Below are 27,991 nucleotides of genomic sequence, written 5' to 3'. Positions count from 1 at the left end.
TCCCAGCCTTCGGAGGCCCCGCCCCTCCTAAGCCCCGCCCGCGCCCACGAGGGTGGTTGGGGCAAGATATGGGCGGGGCCAGACGGATCCCGCGCCTGGTGGATCCGCCGTCTCGACACAGCCGGCTGGGTTAGAGACTGAGTAGCGGACCCGGAGTCGACATGGCAGCGGTGTTCAGGCGAAGCTGCGGGGTGAGAGGGAGAGCTGGGCTCGGCGTGGGTGGGGAATGGAGGTTGTGGTGTTTGGCTAGGGGAAAATGGAGAAAATAGGTGCGGCCCAGAGGGGTGGGAAACGAGGTGAAGAAGGAGCCTGCTTCGGGGAGCCTTAGCGCCCCCTACCTGCTCCCCGCAGCACGCGCACCCCCTCCTCTCATTGTGGGACCAAGTGCTTCCTGGGTTTTCACTTTCCTGTATCCCCAGTCTGCAATTGCCCCGTATATTGGCAGCGTCCACTCCTCGGAGTATCCTTTTTCTTTCTTGGCCCGAGAACTTTCCAAAGATTTCCCCGAGGATCCCATCCTTTGCAAAGTGAACCCATCTCTCAATTGGGCAGGGCCTGTTTTTGCTGAACTGGGCTAGTACGTCTTGGAGAAAACTATCTGCTTTCTATCCCCAGCCTAAGAAGGGAGTCCTTAGTAAATTTCATTCCTCATGTATACTGATGAAGATGTATACTGATGTATACTAGAAAATGCAGCATTCAGATAGTCTTACCTTGGGTGCCTGTCAAGTTACCGGGTCCAAGTCACGGGGGAAAGAGAAAACAACCAGCTGAACTTTGTGAAACTTATTATGTTTAATACGCGTTTGGTTTTGTAATGTGGTAGAGGACGCTTACACGTTGTGAACGTTTAAAAAAGTGAAAAGAAGATCCTACCGCTGAATTTTTCTTGATGCTTGTCTTTATGTTCTAGTGTTGTGTCACAGATTTTGAATTGTCAGTCACTAGATACATTTTGCTATCTTAAATACTATTGATGTATTCACACAAGACTGTCATTTAAATGTCATTTATAATTGAGTAAGAAAGTTATGTCCTTGACCATAATAGGAGCAGTTTTAGAGTTTAGAATAAAGTCTAACGGATTATTGCTCAATATTTGTCATTGTTATACAAGTTAGTGGGCTCTGAAGGCAGAAATGGGGATTTTTAAAATGATTTTAAAATGATTTTTAAAATGATTCCTGACACCAGGAAAAAAAAAGACACGGATTTCTCAATCTCTCAAAGAAAGAATATAGAGAAACCTGATCCAGAAAACTTATACAACTGTGTCTTTTCTTTGACACGCCCATAAAACTAAGACTCTTATTCCTAAGAAATATGCAAATATGTTTAACTATAGTTGTACTGTTACTGCAGAGTTGATGCTTGAGTAAAGTTGCTGCCTTTTGGAGATTTGGAATTCCAGTGTTCTGAGCAGAGAGTCCAACGTAATAACCAATATTTATATGGCATTATTGCTTCCAAGATATTATATTATTTTAGTCATCTCAACAATTACCCAGTAAGATTAGCCCCATTTTCCACGTTTGAAAAAGAAATTAATTAACAGGTGGGTTGGCATTTTTTCCCTCCCAGTGGCTACCTTTGTACTTTGTTTTATGTAACATGTTTTCCTGAAAAATCATACGTAAGCTTTTTGTAAATTATTTTAAATACACTAATAAGTCCCTATTTAAAGCCTCTCAGCACACCATTTTACCTGTATTGTGAGGTCTAATTTTTGTCCAATGCTGTCTAAACACACATTTAGAAGAGTCAACTATTTTGGTCTGATCTTTGTGGGAATTTTTTTCTTTATATAATCTGTTAACCAATTAGGATACTTAAATTGAAAGAGCCGTAGAGCAAGGTGGTAAATGGCATTGGCTCTTGATAGTGAATGTTAGAGTAATAATTCTGGTTCCTAATAGTACAGTGACCTTGATCAATTTTACTTGACCTTTGTGAGCCTCAATTTCTTCACATGGAAAACAGGAATAAAAATAGTGTCTTAATCTTAGTCTTGATCTGGAGATTCAGTGCATTAACATGTAGAATGTGACTAAATGAGAATAGGTTTAGTCTATGATGACTAGACAATGGATATCAGAGAAACCATGTTTTACTTCCAAAATAAGATTAATGAAAATTGCAAAGAAAATGTGAATTTTTAATACTGTAATTTTTTCAAAATTGTAGTATAAAATATGTTATTATTTTGCAAGGATCATTTAAATTAAGGTATTTGACAGTCTATATTGTCACTTTAAATGTAGGTAGTTCTCTTTGCAAGTTGAAATTGTCATCTACAGAGTGGACAGTTTCTTCTCACAGATTTTGGAAAACAAGCAAGTTCTGTCCTTGATCTTTTAGTTTTTAGTTTCTGCTTTCTTTCAATGTCTAGCTTACTAGAATTGTCCAGAGATAGTTCTGTTAAATTCTTCGAAGTGTTAAGTGTTTAATTTTGGCTGTCCTTAAACATTTACCCAGGAGTTCCAGTATGGTTTCCAGTTTGATAACTGTAGTAAATCCCAAGTGGTTACTTTTTGTGTACATTAAACTGTTATGAGTATAAAAATGGGTTGGAAAGGAACAATATCTGATTATATTTTTATATATCCTTTTGAAGAAATATAAGTATATTTCAGATATTAAGTAGTATATTAATGGTTTAAAACAAGGTTTGCAAACTTTTTCATAAGGGGACAGCAGATATTTTTGGCTTTGTGAACCATATGGTTTAAAAACTCTGCAGTGAAAGCAGTGTGGTATGGCTGTGTTCCAATAAATTTTATTTACAAAACTGATGGGGACCATAGTGTGCTAATCCCTGGCTTAGAACATTCTAAGAATAATTATACACAACAGAGGAAAATACAGAACATGGCTTTAGACTAATTTGTTTTGTTAAATAGAGTGAGGTATCTTAGAAAATGGGATCCTCCAAGGGGAAGATTCCCAGGGGCATAGCTGGGAGGATCACAGGGACAGGGTATCAAAGTTGATAGACTAGGCAACTCTTGAACATAGTATACCATCCTATTGTTGCCTCTTGTTCCAACTTTCCAATCACAAGTGTTCTAGAGCTTCTGGGTGAGATTTCTGAAATAATGGCCTGAAGTTTACTACAACCCTGACTGTTACTTGCCTTGGAAACACTCCATTTTAGTAGTGCAGATACTACTGATCAGTTTTATTTGCATTGTGTTTTAAAAGAATTTCTACTGTGATAGGTGTTCAAATTTCTGATAATTGGCTTAATACAGAAATCAAATTATGGTTGAAGGCATTTAAGTAATTACTCAAACTATGTTCTTTTAGATATGTATGTATATATAATTATTCTCATTTTATTGTACTTTATACTCATTTTACAGTAGATCTGACACAGGCATTAAATAACTGCAGAGAGACCACTGGAGAGAAGGGAGTGCAGGGAAACATGGGAACCCGAAGGGAAGAGACTCAGATCAAATGAGAGCAAAAAATATGAAGGGTTCATCTGATCTGTGTGTAGGGTGTGGAAGCTGCTTTTTTTTTTTTTTTTTTTTTTGAATGGAGGTACTGGGGCTTGAACCCAGGACCTCAAGAATGGTAAGCATGCACTCTACCACTGAGCTGTTTCCCTGCCCCGTAAACTATGTTGTTGAATATGGTCAAACAGGTTGCTCTACTCATTTGCAATTGTCAATATTCTCTTATTGGATTGATGTTTAATTTATCAAATTTACTGTAAAAAAAAATTGTTCTTTATAGGTACTGAGAAGTCTTTCTCGTTTTGACTGGAGATCACAGCGTACAAAAGCTGTCCTAAAACGTGAACCAGGAGCGGGATTTAGTTTTGGTATCTGTTCTGTTCTGCCTTTTGACTTTAAACTTATATTTGTTATATATATGCAGCTTTTTATATGTATTTGGAATGTATTTGTAAACAAACTTAGTAATGTCTGTCAGTGAGTAGAATCAATCAGTATCCATAGATTGTTCATAGTTAGTCACACTCATTCTTTCTGATCTTGTTTTCTTCTTGAGCATAATACCCTATTCATAAATCTATATTAGCACTATACATATATATTCCTGCCATTTTTCCTAAGTAAATAGCCTCAAATAAATAACAGATTCCGTGATACATATGAATATTCTCAACTTAGAAATTTGAATGCAACAAATACTTATTAAACACTTATTGTATATCCAATGCTAGGTACCTGCTAATAAGCCTGTTTTGGCCATAATATATCTGAACTGCAATTTGGTGCTAGTAGATGTGGTTCTCAGTCTTGAGATCAGGGAGCCATGTGGTGTCAAAGGGAAAAGGAGTAAGATTTTCTCTCCCCTTTTCTATCTGAAACAAAGTCCTGGGCAAAATAGTTGAAATAATAATCCCTTTCTTTAGCATCCGTTGGCCCCTAAAGTGCTTCTTGCTTCAAAATTATTACCTTTCCTCTAATTTAAAACCCATTTTCTCAGTTCCCTTGGTTTCAGAAAATAGTTAAAAGGCAACTGAGATAATTAACTCACACTCAGGTAGAAATAAACTCAAAACTCTGTAGAGTTATCATTTTGAGTTTTATTCTTTCAAGATTGTTAGAGTATAAAGTTTTTTTTTTTTTTTAACAGAATTAAGTAAAAATTTTGAAGCAATGTAAGGATAGCAGTTTGGGAGACTGGATCTTACTTCCTTATTGAGATGTTAGGTTTGGTATGATTGCTGTTTAGTTTCAGTTTGTCACATACAGGTTCATACTGCAAAGTGAAAGACTAGCAGGAGAAATCTATGGTGGTTTGCTAAGCGGCAGAGTATGAGATATGTTTAGAAGAGGGTGATTGTGAAGCTAAAGTAAAGAAGTAAAGGCAACACCTATGACCAGTTGCATCTGGTTCTTTATCTATAAAATAAAGATAATATCTAAACACAGGATTTATTTGAAGATTAAATTATATAATATATGTAAAGTCCTAGCACATAGTGACTGGATTAAAGAAAGATCTCATATAATACATAATAGATCCCTGCCTTCCCTACCTTTTACCCACCCACAATCTTAATATGAACTGGCCCCAATTTTAGAAGTAAAGTTGTGAATGAGAGAGCGAACACTAGGCTGAAACTCTAAGTATACTTTTACTGCTAACTCCATTGTAAGACTTATGGGGTTATCATTTCCTCACTCTGGGCTTTTGTTTCCTTATCTATAAACTGAGAGATTTGTTCTTAGGCTATTCAATTCAGCAGCAAATTTCTAAAACCTTTTACATTTTATTTCTCACATCCCTATAGTCTTATGCATTCTTGCTCATTCTTGCTTCCCTGCCTTTGCTCTCATTCTTCTTGTCCAAAATACCCTGTATCTCTTAAATTTCACCTATCCTTTAGTGTTGGATGCAACCACAATAAAACTGTATGACAGTGTGGATTTGAAAAAAGTGCAGTCATAATTGGCTCCTATTCTCAGTTCAGCCGTCCTGTTTATTTCATTAATTTGAGAAACCTTCCCACCACTTTTGCCAGATATTTTGTGCTAATTTATAAACTTAAATTATCTGAGTTTAAAGGAGGAGTAAAATTGAAATTATGGTATTAATATTTTTATATGGTATGTTGGAATGAGTTTTATAGGTTTGTGGTCACTAGTCATGTCTTGTCTCCCTGTTAGATTGATTCTTGAGATCAAGGCATGTCGGACATACTAGTTTCATTTCAGTCTGCTCTGATGAGTCCAGATAATAAGTAAGAAACCTTTTTTTTTTTTAACCTTAACCTTTGGAAGAGAAAAACTCGTTTGTATCTGCTACTCATTAATAAAAGCTAGAAATCTTACCTACTCTTTTGGCATTAGCATTGACATACATTTATTCGTATAGTACAGTGAAATCTTGATTAGTCTGAAAGCACATTATAGGCTTTGATCTTTTGGTTATCAGGGGTTAAAGTCATTATAAATATAGGTTTCCACATACTAATTTCATTTCCTCAACTCATTGTCCTGTTTTAATGTTTTCTAAATAACTTTCCCTTAGAGTTAACTGAACAGCAGAAAGAATTTCAAGCTACTGCTCGTAAATTTGCCAGGGAGGAAATACTGCCAGTTGCTGCAGAATATGATAAAACTGGCGAGGTAGGTATATGCATTTTAAGGAGAGAAAAGTCTTTTACATTTTTTACAAGATTTTAAATATAACTAGATCTTAAGTGTAATTGACTTTTTATTTAAAATATTTTTTTTCTTTCAGTACCCTGTCCCAATAATTAAAAGAGCCTGGGAACTTGGTTTAATGAATACACACATTCCAGAAAGTTGTGGTAAGCTTTCTTAACATTTTTAATGCTAGGATGCATATGAACAAGAAAATTTTTGTTTTGAACAAGAAAAATTTTGAAACTCTATTCAGTCATTCTTTCAAATATTTGTTGCCATTAAATGGTTTTCTATTATGTGCCCCTGTTCAGACTTCAGTATTTGACAGCTTTTAGAAGCCTTGCACTCAACACTTTAGAGGCATTTTTCCATCTTTATAACAGGTTCCAATGTTAACTTGATCCTAATTCTTGGTAACTTCTCTCTCTAGAGTTAGTCAGTTGGTTGCATTTTAATTCTACCTTCAATTTTACATATTATTGAGACTTCTTTCACTCCTTCCACAGTCAGAGGGTCAAAGTTTTAGCAGAGTTGAATCAGATTTTTACAAAATCACGTTGAAACATAAAGACAGATCCAGATTACAAATAGTAAGAGAATTTTTTGTAATTTTAAAACTTACTTTAGCGAAGTATAATTTGTTACTGTACTAGCGAGAAAACTTAGTTTCTTGTGTTATAGACATTGTATTTTCAAGTTTGCATTTAAAATCAATTAGGATTTATTGGAAGTAATTTAAATAGTTTACCTTTATTTCTATCGAGATGTGCTATATATTATAATGGGTTCTTAAAACATTTTGATACTGTAGGAGGTCTTGGACTTGGAAGTTTTGATAGCTGTTTAATTACTGAAGAGTTGGCTTATGGATGTACAGGCATTCAGACTGCCATTGAAGGAAATTCTTTGGGGGTAAGTAACTTGGAAAATTATTGCCTACCTGAGCTGTGTTAATGAAATAGTACTGCTAGGTTAGGTTAGTGGAATATTGCTCTCTTTAAAAAGATTCTGCAGTGAACCCTAGAGTTCTTCTTTCATGAGTTGATCATTCTGGCCCTGTTGTCTTCAGTACTTGGAGTTCTAGCTGTCCTTGTAGGGAAACTGTACACTTTGGCTACGGCTTCAGTGGCAATTCTTAGGTAAGGACATTTCTGGGGAAGGATCAGGATGGCTTGCTGTCACTGCTGGCGATGCTGAAATTTAGTGAGTTGATTCTTAGGAGGCCTGATCATATATACCTTGTCAGTTATGGTAAATTTAATTCTTGTACATTTTACTATAGTAGATATTTACATATTGTGTTACCAACAAGTCCTATGTAACTTAATTTTATGAAAATACTTGGGTTAACAGATTTATACCATTATGGTTCTAGATGTCTAACTTAGAGGCAGAATAAAGGCCAATTCTTTGGACTTACTCCCTGGGGAAAGATAGTTCTCTTGTTCTGAATTATAGTATTTTAATTTTCATGCCTAATTTAAAAAATATCTTTTTTTTAACATCACTTTTATTTGGTTGATAGCAAATGCCTATTATTATTGCTGGAAATGATCAACAAAAGAAGAAATATTTGGGGAGGATGACTGAGGAGCCACTGATGTGTGTGAGTATGTGCAGCTGCTGCTTTATTTCACATTTAAAGAAGGGAATAAGTGTGCTCCTTTCCCTGTTCAGTCTATACGTATATATTGTACTATAACACATTAAGACCAAAGCAGCATAGGGACAATGATGTTTCTGGGATGCCAAGAAAGTATCATAACAATCCTCTAGCTTATTTGCAGGAGAGAAATACCTACTTAATGGAGCACTCTGGACTAGAACTGAGTGGTTGTGTCAGGAAGTTTAGATTGACTACATGACAGTAGGTGTTTCAACTAGAAATTTTTTGAACTAATAAATTAATAATGTGACTAAAAAGGTAACAGTTTGTTGAATGACTGACTTGGGTAGGACATTTATAGATTTTATTTAATTCCCTGAGAATTACTTAACAAATTTTTAGTTGAATTTCTTGAAAAAGATACTTTTGTACAGTTTACACACATGCATATTGCAGCTCTGTTCTGAAAGTGATTTTACATAAGAATTTTTATTTCTTTTGGTTATTAGATTTGAATCTAGGATTTGATTGTGATACCAAAATATAGTAAATTGTTATTAAGTTTTGAGCTAATTTTGAGAATTGGTCTGAAAGAGTATAAAATAATATTTGAAAGTAAATATTTTTTATTTAAATCAGGTACCTAAATTTCAGGCAAACTAATTAAGACATTTATACATATTTCCTACTTTCTTGGCAATTTGTTTCCAACAAATGAGAGTTACTTAGTAGGCTGTTTCTCAATACCAAGAGTTGTGTGGAATATCTACATTCTTTTCTTATAACATATAATATTAGAAATAGGGTTTAAAAAAGTTGTAGCACAGAGATGCTTAGGAGAACCTCACTTAATGCATTGATATGAATATTTGTAATTGTCTTAGTACAAATCTGTATTTCTAAGATTTAAAAAAGTCTTTAAATGTAGTTCAAATATTTTAAACATTTCTTTGGCAGTTTCTGATAAATACCTTCAGTATGTATAAAAATACATTTATTCTTGTCCCTAAATTACTCTAACTTCTGAATTAATGAAGACTTCCTGTACATTTTCCCCCTAGTGCATAATATATACTCAAATATGTACCTACTGTAATTGATGTACTCAAAATATGAAGCCAAGGGTGAAAATGAAAATAGGTATATTAATTGTAATTATTGATTAATTTATACTGAGATTCAGTTATTTAACTCCCAATAAATATTTATAACATTAACTACATATAATACTATGTTTTATTTAAACTTTTTAAAATTAATATTTAAAGTTTTTTCTGATTGTAAAAATAGAGAAGATTTAGAAAGTATGAAGAACAAAAATGTCTCTAATCCCTCAGATGGTGAAGTTAACTGGTATTACAGACCTATTGTATACTCTGTTAGATTTTTTTAATGCATATAAATATTTTTCACAATAAGGGTCATATATGCAGTTTTGTATTTTTAACACGCGTATTTTTTATGCTCTACTTTTTAAATACTGTGACATTTATTACTACATAATATGCTATCTAATTGAACTACTATAAATTATTTTACTATTCCCTATTGTTGAATATTTAAATTCCTTAGATTTTTGCTTTTAAAAATAATTTCATGGTAAAAATTGATACAGAAAAATATGATAAGTTTTTGGATTTAACTTTTAGTACAGTTATAGTGTTAGTGCATATTCATAAGATTTAATCTCTTACCACATCATGTGATCAGTTATACTACTGTTGAGGAAGCAAGTGCAGAAATAAATAAGGGCCCCACTGTAATTATTTTTCAATATCACCTGGTGGAAAAAAATTTTTGAAAAATTAAAACTAGTTATATTATTGCATATATATTATATATATATAAAATGTTTAAATAATAAGTTAGAAACATACTTGTTTTTCAAATATTGGATTAAATCTTTTAAAAAGTATATACCTAAAATAAGCAGAATTTTTAAACAGTTAGAAACAAATATTAGACTATTAAGCTTGTTTTGGGCAAGATATTCAGTAAATTTATTTGTCCAGCCATGGTCTAAGAACTCGGAAGTGTTTGTAAAAAGCCTAACAATGGTACGGAAAACTCTTGTTATAAAACCATGCATTCCCAGGGGAACTAAGAAGTAGCTGAAATGTAACTGAAACAACACTGAACTTGGGGGTCACAAGACCTGGCTTCAAGTCATAAAATAGCAATGTGATCTTAAATAGTTACCTAACCTCAAAGTCACTTCTGAACACAGGGTGTATAACATCTAAAAAGGATATAGTAAAGATAAAACAAAATGCTATTGTTTTTATAAAAATATCTTTACATAGTGTGCCTTTTGTAAAAATATAGTAGAGAAATTTGTTTCATACCTAGTGACCAGGGGAAACTTTGTTTCTCTTAACTTTAACTCATTCATCCATTCATTTACTCAGTATCTGAGTTCCCTGCTGTATGCCAGACTTCAGTTTATGGGCAGTTTACACTTATAACTGGTATTTTTTTGTTTTGGTGAGTAAGAAGCGTAGGGCCAGTTACATAGTCCACCACCAGTAATTATTTGAACCTCAAAGCATGTGTTGCATTATATTATTCTTCTTTCTGATTTTATCTTTATTTTCACTTCATCCTAATTTTTTTAAAAGACATGTATTGTATAAACTACCTCTAGCCCCCTTAGAGTCTAAGGCAAAAACTAAAAAATTTAACAGAGAATAAATGCAAAATTGCCTAGTAAACTATACACAGATAAGGTGGTGATGTCATCACCAATAAAGAAAGGTATAATGTTATACTTAATTCCTTTAAATACTTGAATACTGTGTACCAGGTGGCTTGGAATTAAAATACTGAATAAAACTGGGCCTCTGCTCACAAGATAACAATCTGGTAGACCCTTAGATCCTTACCCAGAATGTATTATTCATAGAATTATAGAACTCATAGAATTATGCAAAATAAGTAAATAATAAATTCTTCATAAATAAATACTTGTGCATAAACAAATGTTACAAATTTGCTTGACTTCTAGTGTGATAAAGACGAGAGCAAGTTGTGGTGGAAACAAAATGGCTTCTGCTGAAGGGGCGTTATAAAAGTAATTTCCGTTACTAAGAACAACTCCAAAGAACAAGCCACTTTGTAGGGAAACACACAGACTCATACGCTTGATAAACTCTAGAAACTGTGCTTTATTGTAAAGCAGAGGAATGGCTAATAGCATATTTCAGGGGGAGAAAAATTCCCAAAGGTACTTAAAATTTTTGTACTTTATAGGGTTATCTTTTCTGGAGAGTTCATTTATATAATACCCTTTTTTGTTATGATGGTGGAAGCATCTTTGAACCTCTAGGTAGGAAAGTAACCTGGTTGACTCACGTGACACCTGAAACCCCTCTACAGCACCCCTGTGAAAAAGCCATCTAGGTCCTGTTTTCATGTCTGGGAATCACAGCCTCCTATAGCAGCTCTGTTTGGAAGGCTCTTGGACCATTAGAAAGCTCTTCTGGATTTCATGCTCCTGAGGGAAAGGATTGTCTCACTTCCTTTTATAATTTTATCACCCAGTACCATAGTAGGTGTTTAGTAAGTTTAGATAATTTCACAATAGGTTTCTTCTATCAATTTCAAATTCTCTCCCTTGGCTGTATAACCCTTCAGGTATGTGAATATGGCTATCATGTGGATCTTGTCTTTTCTAAGCTAATAAGCCCCAATTTTTTCATCTTTTCTTCATATAACACAGTAAAGTCCCATCACCTTCTTAGTAATCACTGACTCAAAAGTGTTATGGAGCTAAATCTAGTACTCCCGTATGGTCTGCTGAGTACAGAGTAGGATGGTTCCATCACCCTTATTTTAGATAATATACATACTTTTATAAATATAGCATTGTTGATTTACATAAAGCTTACTCTTGACTTAAATTACCAAATTGGTCTCCCCATCAGGCATTAAGTTTTGGTGTATTAACTGAATAGTCTATTAACTCTCCAGTTTCAGCCCTTCTCCCCTGAGCTTTACCTTCCTATATGTGCTAATCTAGTAGACAGTTCTTCTTGGCTAGACTTAAACACTTTAAACTAAATGTGTCCCAAACCAAATTAATTTCTCCTCACTGTTTAGAACTGCTTCTCTTCTAGATTATCCCTATTTGAAAGCTTCCTAAACTAAAAAATTGAGAGTCATCATAACATCCTCTTTAGCTCCTCAGCATCCTATTTAGTCATCATGTCCTGGGATTTCACACTACAGTTCGCAAGTTCATCTTATCTTGCTTCTTAGTTAAAGCTTTCTTTCTGGCCTGCACTATTGCAAAGCCTCCTAATTTGTGTCCCTAACTCCTGTCTTATGTAGGTACCTTCTGCCACTTACTAGATCTGTCAACTTGGGAAAATTATGTCACCTCACTATGTTTCAGTTTCCTCATTTACAAAATGTAAATTCCTAGTACCTATGCCATAGGATCATTGTGAGGTTTAAATGAGTCAAGTGCTTAGAACAGCACCTGGAAGATAGTAAAAAGTTGTTGCTGTTGTTGTTGTTGTTATTATTATTATTATTATTATTATTATTATCCCCTCTTAAATCTGTCCTTTATGCTTGTGTAATAATAAACTAAAATGTGAATCTAACTATCACTCTCCTGCCTTTACAAAAGCATTGTGTTTTCATTTCATCAATGGCAGTGATATCTATTTTTTGTTTGTTTGTATGTTTGTGAACCCATTTTAGAATGTGACATCCTCAGAAAAATGCGTATGTATTCCTCACTTTTGAACACCGGCCTGTTCTAGGTTCCCCTAAAGCCCACTTACTTGATTCCTTAAGCTTCTGTGGCACAGTAGCAAGCGTTCTAAACTTTTGTTGAATGCATAGAAGTGTACTCTCCTAGGCATGGCGTATGCCTCAGCCTCCGTGACCAGGTCCCTGTCTGCCTTGGTAGCCTGCTTTCATGGCTTTGAGCTTCATGCTTTACATTCGAGTACTGAACCGCTAGTCCTTGGTCTGGTACAACTGCTGTTTCCTTCTTCCATGCCTAGATCTGCTTGTCTCGCTTACTTGTCCTTCAAGATCATTCCTCCAATGAGGATTACTTGCCACTTCCCTTGCCACTCATCACCTCCTGCCCTGCTGCAGGTCTAAGTCGTTGTTTCTCATGTCCCTGTGAACCCTTACTACTTTGAATTAAAATTAACTGCTAAGATTTCTCTCTTTGGACAATAAGTACCTTAAGGATATGGAACTGGTGTCTTTGGGCCCGGTATTCACAGTCCTGGTCACTCAGGTATATCCATTACTGCCTATATTTTGTCACATCTCTGTTGAAGAGCCTTAAGAAGCCCCCCTTTACCAGATTAAATTTTAGCTGCTTAGTGTAGTATAAAGGGGTCTTTGTCCTCTCTTCCCTTCCTTTCTTTCTAGACTCATTTCCTACCATTCCCTTACCTGCACAGAATATACATGTTATAGAACTCGGGTACTTTTGTGTTGCAAACACCGGGTAACCCTGCTTCTTCTCTTGATATCATTGCATATATTATTGCTTCTTCTGGGAGTACATATTCCCCCTGTTCCCTACCCTCTAAGAATTCCTTGTCCTTTGTGAGACTTAATTTAAGCATCACCTCTGGGAAGCTTTCTGACACGCTAAATCTAAAATACTTTCTTAAATCCATTGTGTATAACTTTAATACATATATATATATATATATATATATATATATATATATATATATATATAATTACAATATATTACTCATCTCTGCTGTTGCGTTGTAAAATCTTGAAGATAGGATGTCTTTCGTTTCCGGTTTTTCCATCTCCTCCTTCATAACCAGTACATAGTAGGTGCTACTCAATAGATGTTTGAGTGAATGAGTATATGTGAAATTGAATTTAACTTGGTTGAAGATATCTAACATTTTAATTTTTGATATGGTTTATTGGTACCCTTCATCTAGTTTTAAATTATATATTAAATGTTTTTACATTTGAGCAGCTAGATTCTTTAGGAATATTTTATTTTTAGGTATTTTAAAAAATTTTAAATACTGGCTTAAAAAATAAAATACCCTCCTTGTTCTAAATGTTCATAATTTAATCATTAACATTTAATCATTTCCATATACTCAAGGCCTACTGTGTAACAGAACCTGGAGCAGGCTCTGATGTAGCTGGTATAAAGACTAAAGCAGAAAAGAAAGGAGATGAGTATATTATTAATGGACAGAAGATGTGGATAACCAATGGAGGAAAAGCTAATTGGTATGTTGTTTAAAACATCTCTGTATATTGCTTCTTAATTACTTTATATTTAGAATTTCCCTTCTCTTCTTTCCTGTATTATTAAACCACCACAATTAAGTTAAGTTTTATCCATGGAACTGGAAGGTCCATAAAAGATTGTAAGTAGTTCAGTGATTTTCAACAACTATTTTTAAGTCCTGAACTATTTCTTTAAATTGCCTCAAAAGTTTAATTTGTGAAATAAAATTAAACAAAAATACCTACCTACTCTGGCTGAATCTGATTAGGAAAGCTGGAGCTCCCTCTGCTGGGCTTACCACTCCCACTCTCCATACCAGAACCTCCTTGGAACCGTTTCCCTAAGACTCCAAGGAAAAAGGAAGCCAGTGGTATAGCACATTTCTCTCATTCTGAGCAATATACACTACCTTTTAGAAAGGACATAATTTTAGTTGAATAAAATCTAAGAGGTCCAAAAATAATGACATGAAGTTCAACAAAGAGTCATAAACGCACTTAAATATAAAATGTTGAGGAAAAACATTTGATAGCATTGTTTGTGGGAAAAAGATGAAGAGAGGTTCAATAGGAATCAACAGTGTGATGTATTTGCCTTTAAGGAGCTAATGTGATTTTTTGCTGCAGTAATAGGAGTATAGTATCAAACTAACAGGGAAAAATGGTTCTGGGCAACACATTTTAAGACATGCATTGACAAAATGGAATAAATTCAGAAGCCAATACATGTCCTGCATTAGGATGAGCCCAGAAAACAGGTCCTGTAAAGAGTAAAGGAATTCGGTTTCATTATGTTGGAAGAAGTTTGAAATTTTTGAAACAACGTCACACACAGAGGAGAGCAGGCTCATAGTGTTTGCTTCAGAAAGCCAGTTTAAAAATAATGGGTGAAAGTGAGAGAAACGTAGAAGAATAAAGCTCAACGCAAGGATGAGCATTTCAGCAACAGTTCTGTCCAATGTGTGTTAAGTTGTCATGATAAATACTGTATTTATTCACTCATCACTGTAAGCATAAAAATAGAACCTCTGATTTCAAATATAAGTATGCTCCTCAGTGCTGTTTTCTGGCAAGTAAAGCATTATTCCTGGGAGTGAGCGTGCCAGCAAGTTGTTTATTTTAAACATATCTATCAAACACTTTATGAGTGTCTGGTATTATGGAGTACTGTGTCATTAAGTAATCATAATGTCAGAAAATAATAAACAAAACGTGAAGAGACAATTAAAATGTCACAGGTTGAGAGAAATCCAACAATGCAATTAGAAGCTTCCATAATCTTAAGAACTCATGAAGTCCAGCTTTTCATATAGTAAGACTAATTAGGTAACATATGATACTAGAAAACAATTTCTACTATTTTTTAAGCTATTATTAAGTAAAACTGTAGAGTGAATAATAATTTATTAGTTTTAAGCATAGAAAATAAATTTAAGGAATTAAAATTTCCTATATCAGGCTATTTAGAACATGGGCTACGTGAACATTTGGATGTTTTGCCTTTTCCTCATATTTTGTTTTTAAACCTTTCTGGGAAAAATTCTTCTGGAGAGAAAACCCAGCTGATATTCATAATAATTCAGCTCTAACAGAAACACTGATTTTGTTGCATAGAGAGGACAGTAGTCAGAATAGGAGTTTGTATCTCATTTCTTTTCACAGGCAGCCCCATTTACCTTCCTTTTCCAGAGAACTTGTTTATCCCTTAAATACTTAAACCAGTCTTGGCAAAGAAAGAGTGTCAGTTTCAACACACACGTACTTTCTTTTAATTTTACGTTATCTTGATACAAGGAATTTTTAATTACAGCTCAAACTGCTAAAGAAAATTAAATACCATGTTAGTTATGAAGCAAGCCTGGGTTGAAATACTAGCTCTGCTACATTGTATGTAACTCGAGCAAGCTTTTAAACCTCCCTAATTCTTCATTTCCTCATCTGTAAAATGGGGGTAATAATCATTGGGATTGTTGGGAGGATAACTGAGATGCAGTCACCATGCGTTATCTGCTGATAGCATTATCTTTATCATGTATGTATATTTGTATATGTTAGGTATTTTTTGTTGGCTCGTTCTGATCCGGATCCTAAGACTCCTGCCAATAAAGCCTTTACTGGATTTATTGTGGAAGCAGATACCCCAGGAGTGCAGATTGGAAGAAAGGTGTGTATATTTGTCAGTAATTAAGGCCTCCAATATTATTTTAACTAAAAATTTCAAAATTACGATCTGTTTCCTTTATTGAAAATATGTTGTTTGTATTAAGTTACAATAAAAATTAAGCCATAGTTGATGTTACCAGGTGAAATAGTTCTTACTGAAGATTTTAAGTTGAGAATAGTTGTTTCAAGAAATTACTTGAAAGAGTGGCTATTTGTGGTGCCAGTCTACGGAGAATGCCAGTAACAGCTGTGAGGGATAATGAAGCGGAAATCAAAATATGATTTGTATGGCCTGCCCAGTAATAGAGTTTTAGACATTTCAAAAGACTTTCCCACTCTTTTTCCTTCCTCACAGGAACCTTTCAGGTAGGATAAGTGGCATTATGCACACTTTATGGATTAAAACAATGTAACATAAATTGATTACCCAAGGTCATACAACACTCAGAGAAAAATCTTCCTGAGAAAGTGTGGAAATGGCAAAGAGCCGTGAATGGGGGAAAGCAAGAAAAATTTTATTTAAACAAGAACAGGTAATTTAACATATTTGAAAGGGTTAGTAATCTGAATGCATGGAGATAATTTAGCAATAACACTTAAAGTAGACTAAAGAGAAAAGAAATTAAAATTTAACAAATCAAAAAAGAAATGAAGTCATTAAAGTAGTCCAAGTGAGAGCTGCGGAAACAAGGTTTAAGATTGTAACTCTGAGAAAAGAAAGAGGAGTCACAAGTTTTCAACTGTAAAACTGTTGTTTTCAAAACGAATTTGTAAAAAAGAAAACCTATCCATGACCAAATGATGTCGATGTCTATCAGGCAAAGGAGGAAGTATGGAACTTAATTAAGAGTTACATGAGCATACTTTCTTCCTCCCAGATGGATAAATGTTCAGATTGTCTGAATAGATATTAGGCTAAGGGTTGCATACCTGAACTGGAAAGGGTAGTTTGAGTTGAACAAGTTGTGCAAACTTCTAAACTATTCATATGTATTTGTGTAATTCTGTTTTATTAAAATCCATGACAATCTCTCCATTGTACCCAAGCCTCTTTAAAATGGACACATGTTGCTTAAGTATGTAGGAGGCGTAGGTTTTAGGTTGTAGACTATTAAAAGTGGGAGATACTTTACATATTATTTATAGTCTCTTTACTGAACATTAAAACTGAGATCCAAGTGAAGTGATTTACTCATGGTTACATACTTAAGAGGCAGAGTTGAGATCAATGCTCAGGTGTCTTAGGAACTTGCCCAGTGCAGTTTCTGACACTATATTATGCTATGTTTTCTTTTAAGAGTAGATATTAAAGGTAGACTGCACTTTACAAATAAAACTATAATGAGATTGTTGTGTATAACAAAATATAACTGTTACTGAACTCAGGTCTGGATGCTTGCTTCTCAAAAATCAATACTGAGAGGCAGTTATTGGTAGAAAGGAAAGTTGCTTTTAACCAGAATGCTGGCAATGTGGCGAGAAGGTAGACTTATGTCCCCCAAAGACCAACTCCCAATATTTTGCTCAGCCATGAAAATTTGAAAGGGAGAAGGGGAAGTGATCTCAGTTAATCGTTGAGATAGGGGATCAAGTTCATCGCCATCTCCCACTGCATGCAGGCTTGTAGACTCCTTGTGATCTTTCTTCAGTTGCTATCTCGTTCACACAGTTTGTGAGATTGCTGAAAGGAGAGCTAGGGAAGAGATCTCTTCATCTATTAATTACTTATTCTTCATGTCTACTTCTTTGACCTATGGACAGAACCAATAGTTAGGCGAGGTATTGTGTAGTCAAACGATTTGAAGGGTGTGCTAGAGCTGGAGATGAGTAGAGCATGGGAGCATTTGAGTTAAAAGTTACAATATGCTTTGCTAAAGTGGCAAGACAAAAGGAGTTTCCTGCTGAGGGTGGTTTCTTGCAAAGAGCTGTTTATAAATCTCCCCTCCACCCCCATCAGATACCGTTATATTTCTGTGGGATTAGGAACAAAGTTCTGTCTTCTGTAACTGCTTCATGCTGAGAAAGGGCATCGAGGTCTTAAGGTGAAAGATACCGACATGGATTTGAAGTATCTCTGCTGACAGTTTTAGTTGCCCGCTTACATATATGGGCAGAACAAGCTGCAGTTATTTTGATGTTCACAGAGATATAGATTATTATGAGCTATATAGTAGTGTTATGAATAGCTATTATGATAGTTTTAATTCCATTCTCTTGACACCAGTTCTTGGAACTGTGCTGGCCATAGATTCAGTGCTGCTCAAGAGGGAGCAGCTTATGTCATGGCTGCGGTCTAGTCATCATACAATTAGCTTTTTCCCTCTGGTGGCAGTTACAGTACCTGTAAAACAATTCAGGATTGTGCACAGACAGTGAGTGTGACTCTCTTGTCCTAATCAGTAACTAAGCCTGTTCTTTTGTGACTCAGGGAGGACTGGGAGATTTTAGCTTTTCTACAAACAAGAGGCAGGGGGACGTAGAGGGCCTTAGTACTTGGCAGGGGGAGGGGGTGACACAGATTTCTGCTTAGTTTCATAAGTACTAACAGTGGTTTTGCTTCTTCTAAGCAATTGGTTTGTTTTTATTTATGTTTCATTCATGTTTCTCTTTTAGGGATGGTTGCTAGAAAACTCAGGGCCAAATTTATGGCCATCTCTAGAAAGTGTAAAGGTCCTGACAGATTATACTTTTTTCAGTAGTAAATCCATTTCTGATTTTAGCTTGCTAATTTTAGTCTTACTTTCTTTTTTCCCATTTTCTCACTTTAGAAAAATCTCTAATTCAATAAATATCTATTGAGTTTATTACTATGTGCTAGGCACTATTCTAGATATTGAGACTACTGTATGAATCAAAACACAAAAATCTCTGCCCTTGGAGAATTTACTTTCTAGTGAGAGAAACAGATAAGTATATGTTTAAACCTCTTTAAGTCTTTTTTGAAATATATTGAATTTCAAGTTTGTGAAATTTGATGTTTTTCAAAACTTTTGTGTTTTAGAAACTATATGGCTTGAGATGAGTCCAGGAAGCATTTTGGTCTTAAGTGTTCTGGTGATTGGATGAGTCTGGGAAACAGGATAGAGTAAAACAATGTTTTTGTAAACATCTGAGTAAAGGTCTAAGGTATTAGAGTTTATCAACTTTAAAAGACAAAGAGATGTTAGTTTCTCTCTTGTTCAAACTATGTATTATTGTCACTGTTTCTTCGGGCCTCGAAGCAGACTATTGGTATTAAAGAATTTGTTTATAGCTCTATGTTCCCATTGACCCCACTGCATATTAAAAATGAGATTACTTTTTTTTTCCCTAAGAAGGGTCATGATATCTGCAACTTCTCAAATAATTCAGCAAATAATACTAATAGTTATACACACACACACACACAAAACCCCACAGAAATAAAGCAAATGTGCCAAAATGTCGACAATTGGTGAATCTAGGTAAAGGGTATAGAGATACTTGTTTTACTTATCTGGCAGCTCTTCTATTGGTTTGAAAATTTTCAAAACAAGAATTTGAGGGAATATTGTTACCTTGGCAATTTCTTGTGTGTGTACTTACCACATACCCAGCACTCAAGAGAAATGAATATAAGGACCTATGTTTATAGCAACTTTATAATTACTGAAAACTTGGGGGGTGGAGGGGAGCCATCTACTTGTGGATAGGATTTATGGTACATCCATATAGTGGAACACAACTCAGCAGTAAAAGAAATGAATTACTGATCAGCAGCAACATGGATGAAGCACTATGCAGAGTGAGAAGTCAGGCATAGCAGGCTGACCTTATTCCACTTATATGACATTCTGGAAAAGGAAAAACTTATGGACAGAAATCAGATTAGTTGCTTGGGGTTGGGAGTAGAGTAAGGGAATTGACTAAAAGTGGTACAAAGGAACTTTTTGGGGTGCTGAAGTATCTTGATTGTGATGTTGATTACACACACATACATTTGTCAGAAATGTGTTTGTAAAGTGGGTGAATTTTTCTATATGCAGATTCTATCCTGTTAACCCTAATTCTAAGAAAGAGTTCCGGGAAAACAGATACAACTATTACCCAGTACATTCCTTTGCTAGCTCTGTTAGTTAAGCTAAAATTAAATGTTTCAAAGCAGATTCTGTTTGCTAAATGTTTTTAATGACATTACATTTTACCACATTTACTATGGTAAAAAAGATAATCTTCAAACATATAATGAAATTTGTCTTTGTAGGTAATATGTACATGTAGATTTTAGGCTAGTGTTGGTTTCAAAGTTTGTGAAACACTGTTTTAGACTAGGAGTTGATGAACAGTTTTTGGTAAAGATCCAGAATATTTTGTAAATACTTTAGATTTTGAGGGCTACATGGTCTCTGTTACAGCTACTCAATTCTGCCATTGTAGCAAGAAAGTAGCCATTAGGTGATATGTAATGAATAGGTGTAACTGCATTCCAATAAATCTCTCTCTACAAAACAGGCATTGCAGGCCTGTTTTGTCTACCCCTGTTTAAGACAATTGCAGAAAGTCATAAAACAGTGGTTAAAGCAAAAATGTATCTTAGCTCAAAGAAATGTTCCTTAATATATATCTTTTTCCTTATTAGGAATTAAATATGGGTCAGCGATGTTCAGATACAAGAGGAATTGTCTTTGAAGATGTGAAAGTGCCTAAGGAAAATGTTTTAATTGGTGAGGGAGCTGGTTTCAAAATTGCAATGGGAGCTTTTGATAAAACCAGACCTTCAGTAAGTAATATGATTTGATAATCTTTGTAGGATTTTTTATTTATTACGTTGAGTGGTTTTAACATTGTGCGCTTGGTGTGTATTTCCTTTTTAATATCTGCTTCTTTTATTAAGGGTGGAGAGATTGTTTTTTGTTTTAGAATTCTTCAACTCTCTTGTTACCTATTACAGAAATTATTTTAGCAAATATAATATTACTGTAGTTGTTGGATTTACAAAGAAGCAGCTCACATTTAATCATTCCTGGGGAATATGTACTCATTTCCTCCTTCCTCACATATTAGGAATATTTTCCATAAGAAGCTTTCCCTTGTTAAACAGAAGGAATGACTTATCTCTAGGCTATGATCCTGAGCTTTAAAAATGCCTTCCATTAACCTTTAATTCATAAATAACATAAATATAAACACTTGTGATCTCCCCCTCCCACCCACTTTATTGCCTTAAGGTATAGGTCGGCTTCTCTTTGTGTACCATTATACTGTGTGTTTTAAAGACAACATCAAGTTTTGCTTTGTAAAATGTTAAATTTCTAGGTGGCAGCTGGTGCTGTGGGACTAGCACAGAGAGCTTTGGATGAAGCTACCAAGTATGCCCTGGAGAGGAAAACTTTTGGAAAGCTGCTTGTAGAGGTAATTTTAATACTATACTTGCTTTTTCAAATGTAAAAACAATCATTTTCATCTAAATATTTGAAAGTTATCTTTTAAGTACAAACTGCTATCTTTCTGCTTTGGTAGCAAGAAGATAATGTGAACAATCAGTGTGGGCTTTAAGAATAGATTTTAGACTTTGCCATTAACTGTTGTCCACTTTGGGAATTATGTTAATTAAGAGGACAAAGAGCAGATACTGTTTGAGTGCCTGTGCTGTACTGACACTGTGCTACACGTTTTAAATACATCATCTAATTCCTCTAGTACTACCCTTGTTTTGGTAGTACTGTGATCTCCATTGAAGATCAGGAAACTGCAGCTCAGAGAGATTAAACAATTTGTTTGAGGACAAATTTTTGTTAGCGTTTTATTAGCATTATTTGTTATGTCATCAATGTCTTACAGTTTTCAGAGTACAGGTCTTTCACTTCCTTGATTACATTTATTCCTAGGCATTTTTTTCTCTTCGATGCAATTGTGAATGGGAGTGTTTTCTTAATGTATCTTTCTAATAGATCATTATTAGTGTATAAAAATGCTACAGATTGCTAATAGTTTTTTTTTTTTGTGGAGTCTATAGAGTTTTCTAGATCATGTTATCTACAGACAGTGACAGTTTTGCTTCTTCCTTTACAATTTGGATGCCTTTTATCTCTTTTACTTGTCTGATCGCTAGGACTTCCAATTTTATGTTGAATAAAAGTGGCGGGAGTGGGCAACATCTCCTTGTCCCTGATTTTAGAGGAAATGTTTTCAGCTTTTCACCATTGAGTGTGATGTTAACTGTGGGTTGGTCCTTTACTATGTTGAGGTATATTTTCTCTATACCCACTTCGTTGACAGTTTTTATCATAAATGGATGTTGGATTTTGTCAAAAGCTTTTTCTGCATCTGTTGAAATGATTATATGGTTTTTATCCTTCATTTTATTAATGTGTATCACATTGATTTGACTTGTGAATAATGAACATTCTTGCATCCCTGGGATAAATCACACTTGATCATGATGTATCATCTTTTTAATGTACTACTGAATTTGGTTTGCTAATATTTTGTTGAAGATTTTTGTATCTATATTCATCAGGGATATTGGCCTGTAATTTTTATTTATTTTTACTTTATTTTTTTTGGGGGGGGTGGTGGTCTGGTTTTGATATCAGGGTAATGCTGTCTTTGGAAAATGAGTTTGGAAGCATTTTCAATTTTTTTGGAATAGTTTCAGAAGGATAGGTGTTAAGTCTTTTTTTTTTTTTTTTTTTTTTTATGTTTGGTAGAATTTACCTGTGAAGCTGTCTGGTCCTAGACTTTTGTTTGTTGAGAGTTTTTTTCGTTACTGAATCAATTTAATTACTATTAATTGGTCTGCTTAGATTTCTGTTTCTTTCTTATTTAGTCTTCTTAAGTTATGTCTCTAGGAATTTATCCATTTCTTCTGGGTTGTCCAGTTTGTTCACATATGAATTTTGTAGTAATCTCATGATATTTTGTATTCCTGTGATATTGGTTACAACTTGTCTTCTTTCATTTCTGATTTTATTTATTTGGGACCTCTCTTTTTTTTCGTGATGAGTTTGGCTAAAGGTTTATCAATTTTATTTATATTTTCAAAGAACCAGCTCTTAGTTTCATTGATTTCTTATTTGTTTTAGTCTTGATTTCATTTATTTCTGCTCTGCTTTTCATTATTTCTTTTGTTCTTTGGGATTAACTTTGAGATTATTCTTCTTTTTCTAGCTCTTTTAGGTGTAAGGTTAATTGTTCACTTGAAATTTTTCTAGTTTCTTGAGGAAAGCCTGTATTGCTATAAACTTCTGCTTTTGCTCATAGGTTTTGGAATGTTGTATTTCCATTTTCATTTGTCTCCAGGTATTTTTTGATTTCCTCTTTGATTTGTTCAGTGATCCATTGGTTTTTTGGTAGCATGTTGTTTAGATTCCATGTGTTTGTGTTTTTTGCAGGGTTGTTTTTGTAGATGGTTTATAGTCTCATATTGTTGTGGTTAGAATAGATGTTTGGTATGATTTTAACCTTTTAAAATGTATTGAGACTTGTTTTGTGGCTAACATGTGGTCTATCCTGGAGAATGTTCCATGTGCTCTTTATTTTTTAATTTATTTTATTTTTTTTTAATTGAAGTATAGTCATTTACAATGTCAATTTCTGGTGTATTTTGCTCTTTGGGGGTCATCAATATATTTTTCCAAAGCTGGAAGCATATGACATATTTGAAATTTTCACATATCAATGTATGATGAACATATTTCCATCCTATAGCGTATCTTGGCCATATAACTCATAGAACACTTACTGTCTCTTTTTGAAAGTATTTGCCCTAAGTCTCCTGTTTGATTATGAACCTCTAGTGAATAAGAAACTTCTTTTATTTGTCCTTGTCAGGGCACTCACTTTCCCATCAGCACCTTATATAGTGCTACATTATTTTTCATTATCTATGGCAATTTTCTTTTGAAATTCCCAGGAGATACTTAGAAGGATCCATGTAATTTTTTTAAATTTTTATTTTATTTTTTTGGTGGGGGGAGGTTATTAGGTTATTATTGTTATTATTTCTTATTTTTAGAGGAGATACTGGGGATTGAACCCAGGACCTTGTGTATGCTAAGCATGCACTCAACCACTTGAGCTATACCCTCCGCCCTTATGGTATTTTTGCCAAAAATGCATACCTTCATTCCAGTCCTGTGAAAACATCAGACAAACCCAAATTGAGGGACATTCTACAAAAAATAACCAATAACCAAAAATAACCAATATTCTTCAAGAGTGTACTGTGGTCATGAAAGAGAAGGAAAGACTGAGGAATCCCAGCAGCCTGAGACAGACTAGGCAGAAATAACAATTAAATTCAGTTGGAATCCTGGATGGGATCTTTCGACAGAAAAAAGACATTAGTGGAAAACTTGGCCAAATTTGAATACAGTGTGTAGATTAGTTGATAATATTTTACCAACATTAATGTCCTGTCCTTGATCATTATACTATGGTTTTGTAATATGTTACCACTGGAGGAAGTAGACTGTAACAAGTCTAAAATTAGTTTTTGAAGCTAAAAAAAAAGTTCCAGGAAAAAAACTTTTAAATTAGTCATCTTTAAATTAAGATATCTTTAAACTTTTTTTCTTTTTAATTCTAGCACCAAGGAATATCATTTTTGCTGGCTGAAATGGCAATGAAAGTTGAACTAGCTAGACTGAGTTGCCAGAGAGCCACTTGGGAGATTGATTCTGGTCGCCGAAATACCTATTATGCCTCTATTGCAAAGGCATTTGCTGGAGATATTGCAAATCAGGTAGCTACTGATGCTGTGCAGATTTTTGGAGGCAATGGATTTAATACAGAATATCCCGTAGAAAAACTGATGAGAGATGCCAAGATCTATCAGGTAATGTTAAAAATGATTTTTGTGTATTTTTAGGGATCATAATATTCATAAATGTTATGGTAGATTTCTGATCATTTGAAGATTTTATGGCACTAGTAATAATAAATCTTTATCATAGATGCTTCTGAGCCTAGATTTTAGAACTAATTAAGGCAAAGAAAAATGTGACCTTGAAGTTTATGTCTTAAAGAGAACAGGCTAGCAAAATAAATGGTACAGAAATGTGCAGTATGTCTGGAACAGCCTTCTTTGATTCTTAACATCCTAGGTAATTGTAACCCACCCTTTAGTCTCCTAAAAGTATGCATATCATTTAAAATTAGTTACTTTATTTTGAATCTTACCTGACAACTCTTGAAACCATGTGTGGGAGTTAAAAAACCAAGGAGAGGAAGAGAGGAGGATGAAGTTCTAAAAAATGATCTAGATGACTCTGTCTTCTAAGTTAAGTTGGTGGTTAGAAAAACCTAGAGATTGGAGTAATTTAGTAAATAAGATACAAGTGCCCATGCCCACATGTAACTTAAGTAATTATGACTCATACTTCTCAATATCTTTTCCATAGCTTCCCTCTACCCCTAGCAAATTATTTGACAAATCTAGAAAAAAGTCATTTGAAATCCAGAGGTAGAATCATAGACTGTTAGAGAAAGACATTCAGAAAGTGCAACCCCTGAGTTTAGACCTGAAAGAACTAAGGGTCAGAATTTGTTCCTTATCCAAAGTTACTGATTCATCTGGTAATGCTCGCCCTCCCCTGGCGCCTGTGGTGACTGCTTTTTAACTTTTCTCTGCCATCGGAACTAACAAATGGCTTGGGTTAGGAGTTTCAACTAGCAATGAGGGGTGGCTATTAGGAATACCTAAGTGAACAAAACCAAATCCTTCCAGCATTTGCAACTCCGTTCTCTTTAGCAACTCTGTTCCTTAGGCAGAAAGAAAAAAAATCAGGTTTGAGAGTAAGAATAGAAAATGACTAAAGGTGACAACTAGCTAAAAGCAGTTCAAAAAAGTTGGATAAATATTTTAGAAACAGTAAAACTTTAGATTTCCAAACTGTTTGAAATGTTAATGTCCTTGTATTTGATGCTTTAAGACTGTCCTTCAAAATTTTGCTAAAGGAGTTTTTGTAACAATTTAACTAATCTTTAGAGAATAATTTTCTATTTTCAGAAAATCAAGTTTCAGAATCACTTTAGACTACAGACTCTATATGGTTTGAGTCAGTTTGGTGTTGCAATAGGAGCTTAGAGTGCTGTCCAAAATACTGAGTAAATCAAAGTATTTACGTAGTGAAGATATTTAACCTACTTTTTTTTTTTTTGACAGATTTATGAAGGTACAGCACAAATTCAAAGGCTTATTATAGCCCGTGAACACATTGGCAGGTATAAAAATTAACCAGATCACTGTGTTAATAATTCTTGAATAATTAGAACATGATCTACTATATAAACTCCAGGAAAGAGAAAGGGCTTTAAGATTTTTTCCAGTGAAAATTTAAAAATAAGCACTCTTATACTAAACCTATGCAACTGATTCTAATAGTGGTTTTCTAGTTTTGTTTAACTTTATGCTTTGCCTTTTGCATAATATATTTTGTTTTATTAAACTACGTATTGTCCTTAGTTCCACTGTACTTGAATTACATTAACCTAGAAAAATACACTTGTTTTGTTATTTTGACCTCTTAAAATTAAAGTAACAGGAATTCCTTGGAGTTTTCATATTTTTCCAATGACAGAAAAGTGGATTTATGAAAATATTAAGAAATGTTCCAAAATTTACATTGAGAAAATACTGTAGGATTTGGGAGCCATTCAATAACTTGCCAGGAGCTTTGCAGACTTAATGGAATTGTATAATAGAAGTTCATTTTACTACAATTTGGGAAGCATTTGTTTTCTGATTTGTACAGTAATAGTAAAAATTTGATGTTCATATTCTCCCATTATACAGTGCCCAGAAATTATTTGAAAATCTTGTTTAATTCTGAGCCCACATTTCACTTGCCTTACTTAAAATAAATCAGTAAAATTTCCCTTAAATTATTTGTATATGACTCTTTTGATCTCCAGTTAGCCTTAGTTCTGCAGTATACAATCTCATTTTGTGTGCATACATTCTAAAAATAAACTTAAATAAAATTGTCTGTTCAGTGTTGTCTGTCTGTTTGATTTGTGTATCTATTTATATTCTTTCCAAGAAGTTTTACTACTTCATGTAATAGTGTATATTTGATTTATTTACTATGATGGAAAAAAATTGTTATGATTTTGAACTGCATAAAGTTACCTGCTCATTTTTCATTAGATTGCATTATTAGTTACCTCAGAAAATATCAATATAAAATAATATAAGAACCAGAATATGTAAATACACTATTTCTTTGTAGTTCTAAACATCAAATGCTGCTAAAATATGTTATACTAGATGGTGTTTCTGACACCACTTGCAATTTTCCAATTCTAATTCCAATTGAGCATTCACAGTTCAATCCTATTCTGACTAAGAACATTAAAGTTGGATGGCTTTCTTTTGTCTAGGTTCTTCATTTTTGGAAGTAATGATTATACTATTGGTAAATCTGGCCTAGCTCATATTTTCTCACAAGTGAGCATTATGTGTCTATATTGAAGACTGAATACATTTATCATGTGTTATTTCTGATGCTGTTTCCATTCTTGGATTTAGTTGCATCATAAAATATATAAAATTATTACTAAATTATATCCCAATTTCCTCACTATCTGGAAGGGAACTCTAATAGCTATGATTTAAAAAATATTTTATACTCTATTCAAAGTTTTGGCATTATATTTTTAAAATATGTAATTTTTTGGGGGTACAAACATTTGGGATTCTTCTCAGATATTAGAAGAATTAGAATTAGAACTAATTGTCTTATAGCTAATCTCAGGCACCTTCAGTGAATATAAAAGCATTATCAAGTATCAGCTAGGAGTAAGACATTACTGAGAAGAATATATAGTCCCTGATTTCAAGAAATTTGCAATTTCTGCAGAGGAGTTAGAAACAAGCATGTGAAAAATGAAG

At 34.1% G+C, this 27,991-nt stretch overlaps 1 protein-coding gene across 1 annotated transcript; it reads left to right on the top strand.

The window, feature by feature from the left end:
* Positions 1-3: 3 nt before the first annotated feature.
* ACADM (acyl-CoA dehydrogenase medium chain) lies at positions 4-27,092 on the top strand. The gene is made up of 12 exons (XM_010963392.3): positions 4-191; positions 3,742-3,829; positions 6,010-6,107; positions 6,223-6,292; positions 6,940-7,040; positions 7,654-7,734; positions 13,844-13,974; positions 16,030-16,138; positions 20,735-20,875; positions 21,412-21,507; positions 24,686-24,934; positions 26,264-27,092. Exons 1-12 carry the CDS (start codon positions 162-164, stop codon positions 26,333-26,335), a joined length of 1,266 nt encoding a protein of 421 aa, XP_010961694.1. The 5' UTR covers positions 4-161; the 3' UTR covers positions 26,336-27,092.
* The last annotated feature ends 899 nt before the right edge of the window (positions 27,093-27,991 follow it).

The sequence above is a fragment of the Camelus bactrianus genome, chromosome 13, assembly GCF_048773025.1.
Source record: "Camelus bactrianus isolate YW-2024 breed Bactrian camel chromosome 13, ASM4877302v1, whole genome shotgun sequence".
NCBI lineage: Eukaryota > Metazoa > Chordata > Mammalia > Artiodactyla > Camelidae > Camelus > Camelus bactrianus.
The sequence above is the reverse complement of the archived record's forward strand: the minus strand, read 5'-3'. Positions and strand labels throughout refer to the sequence as shown.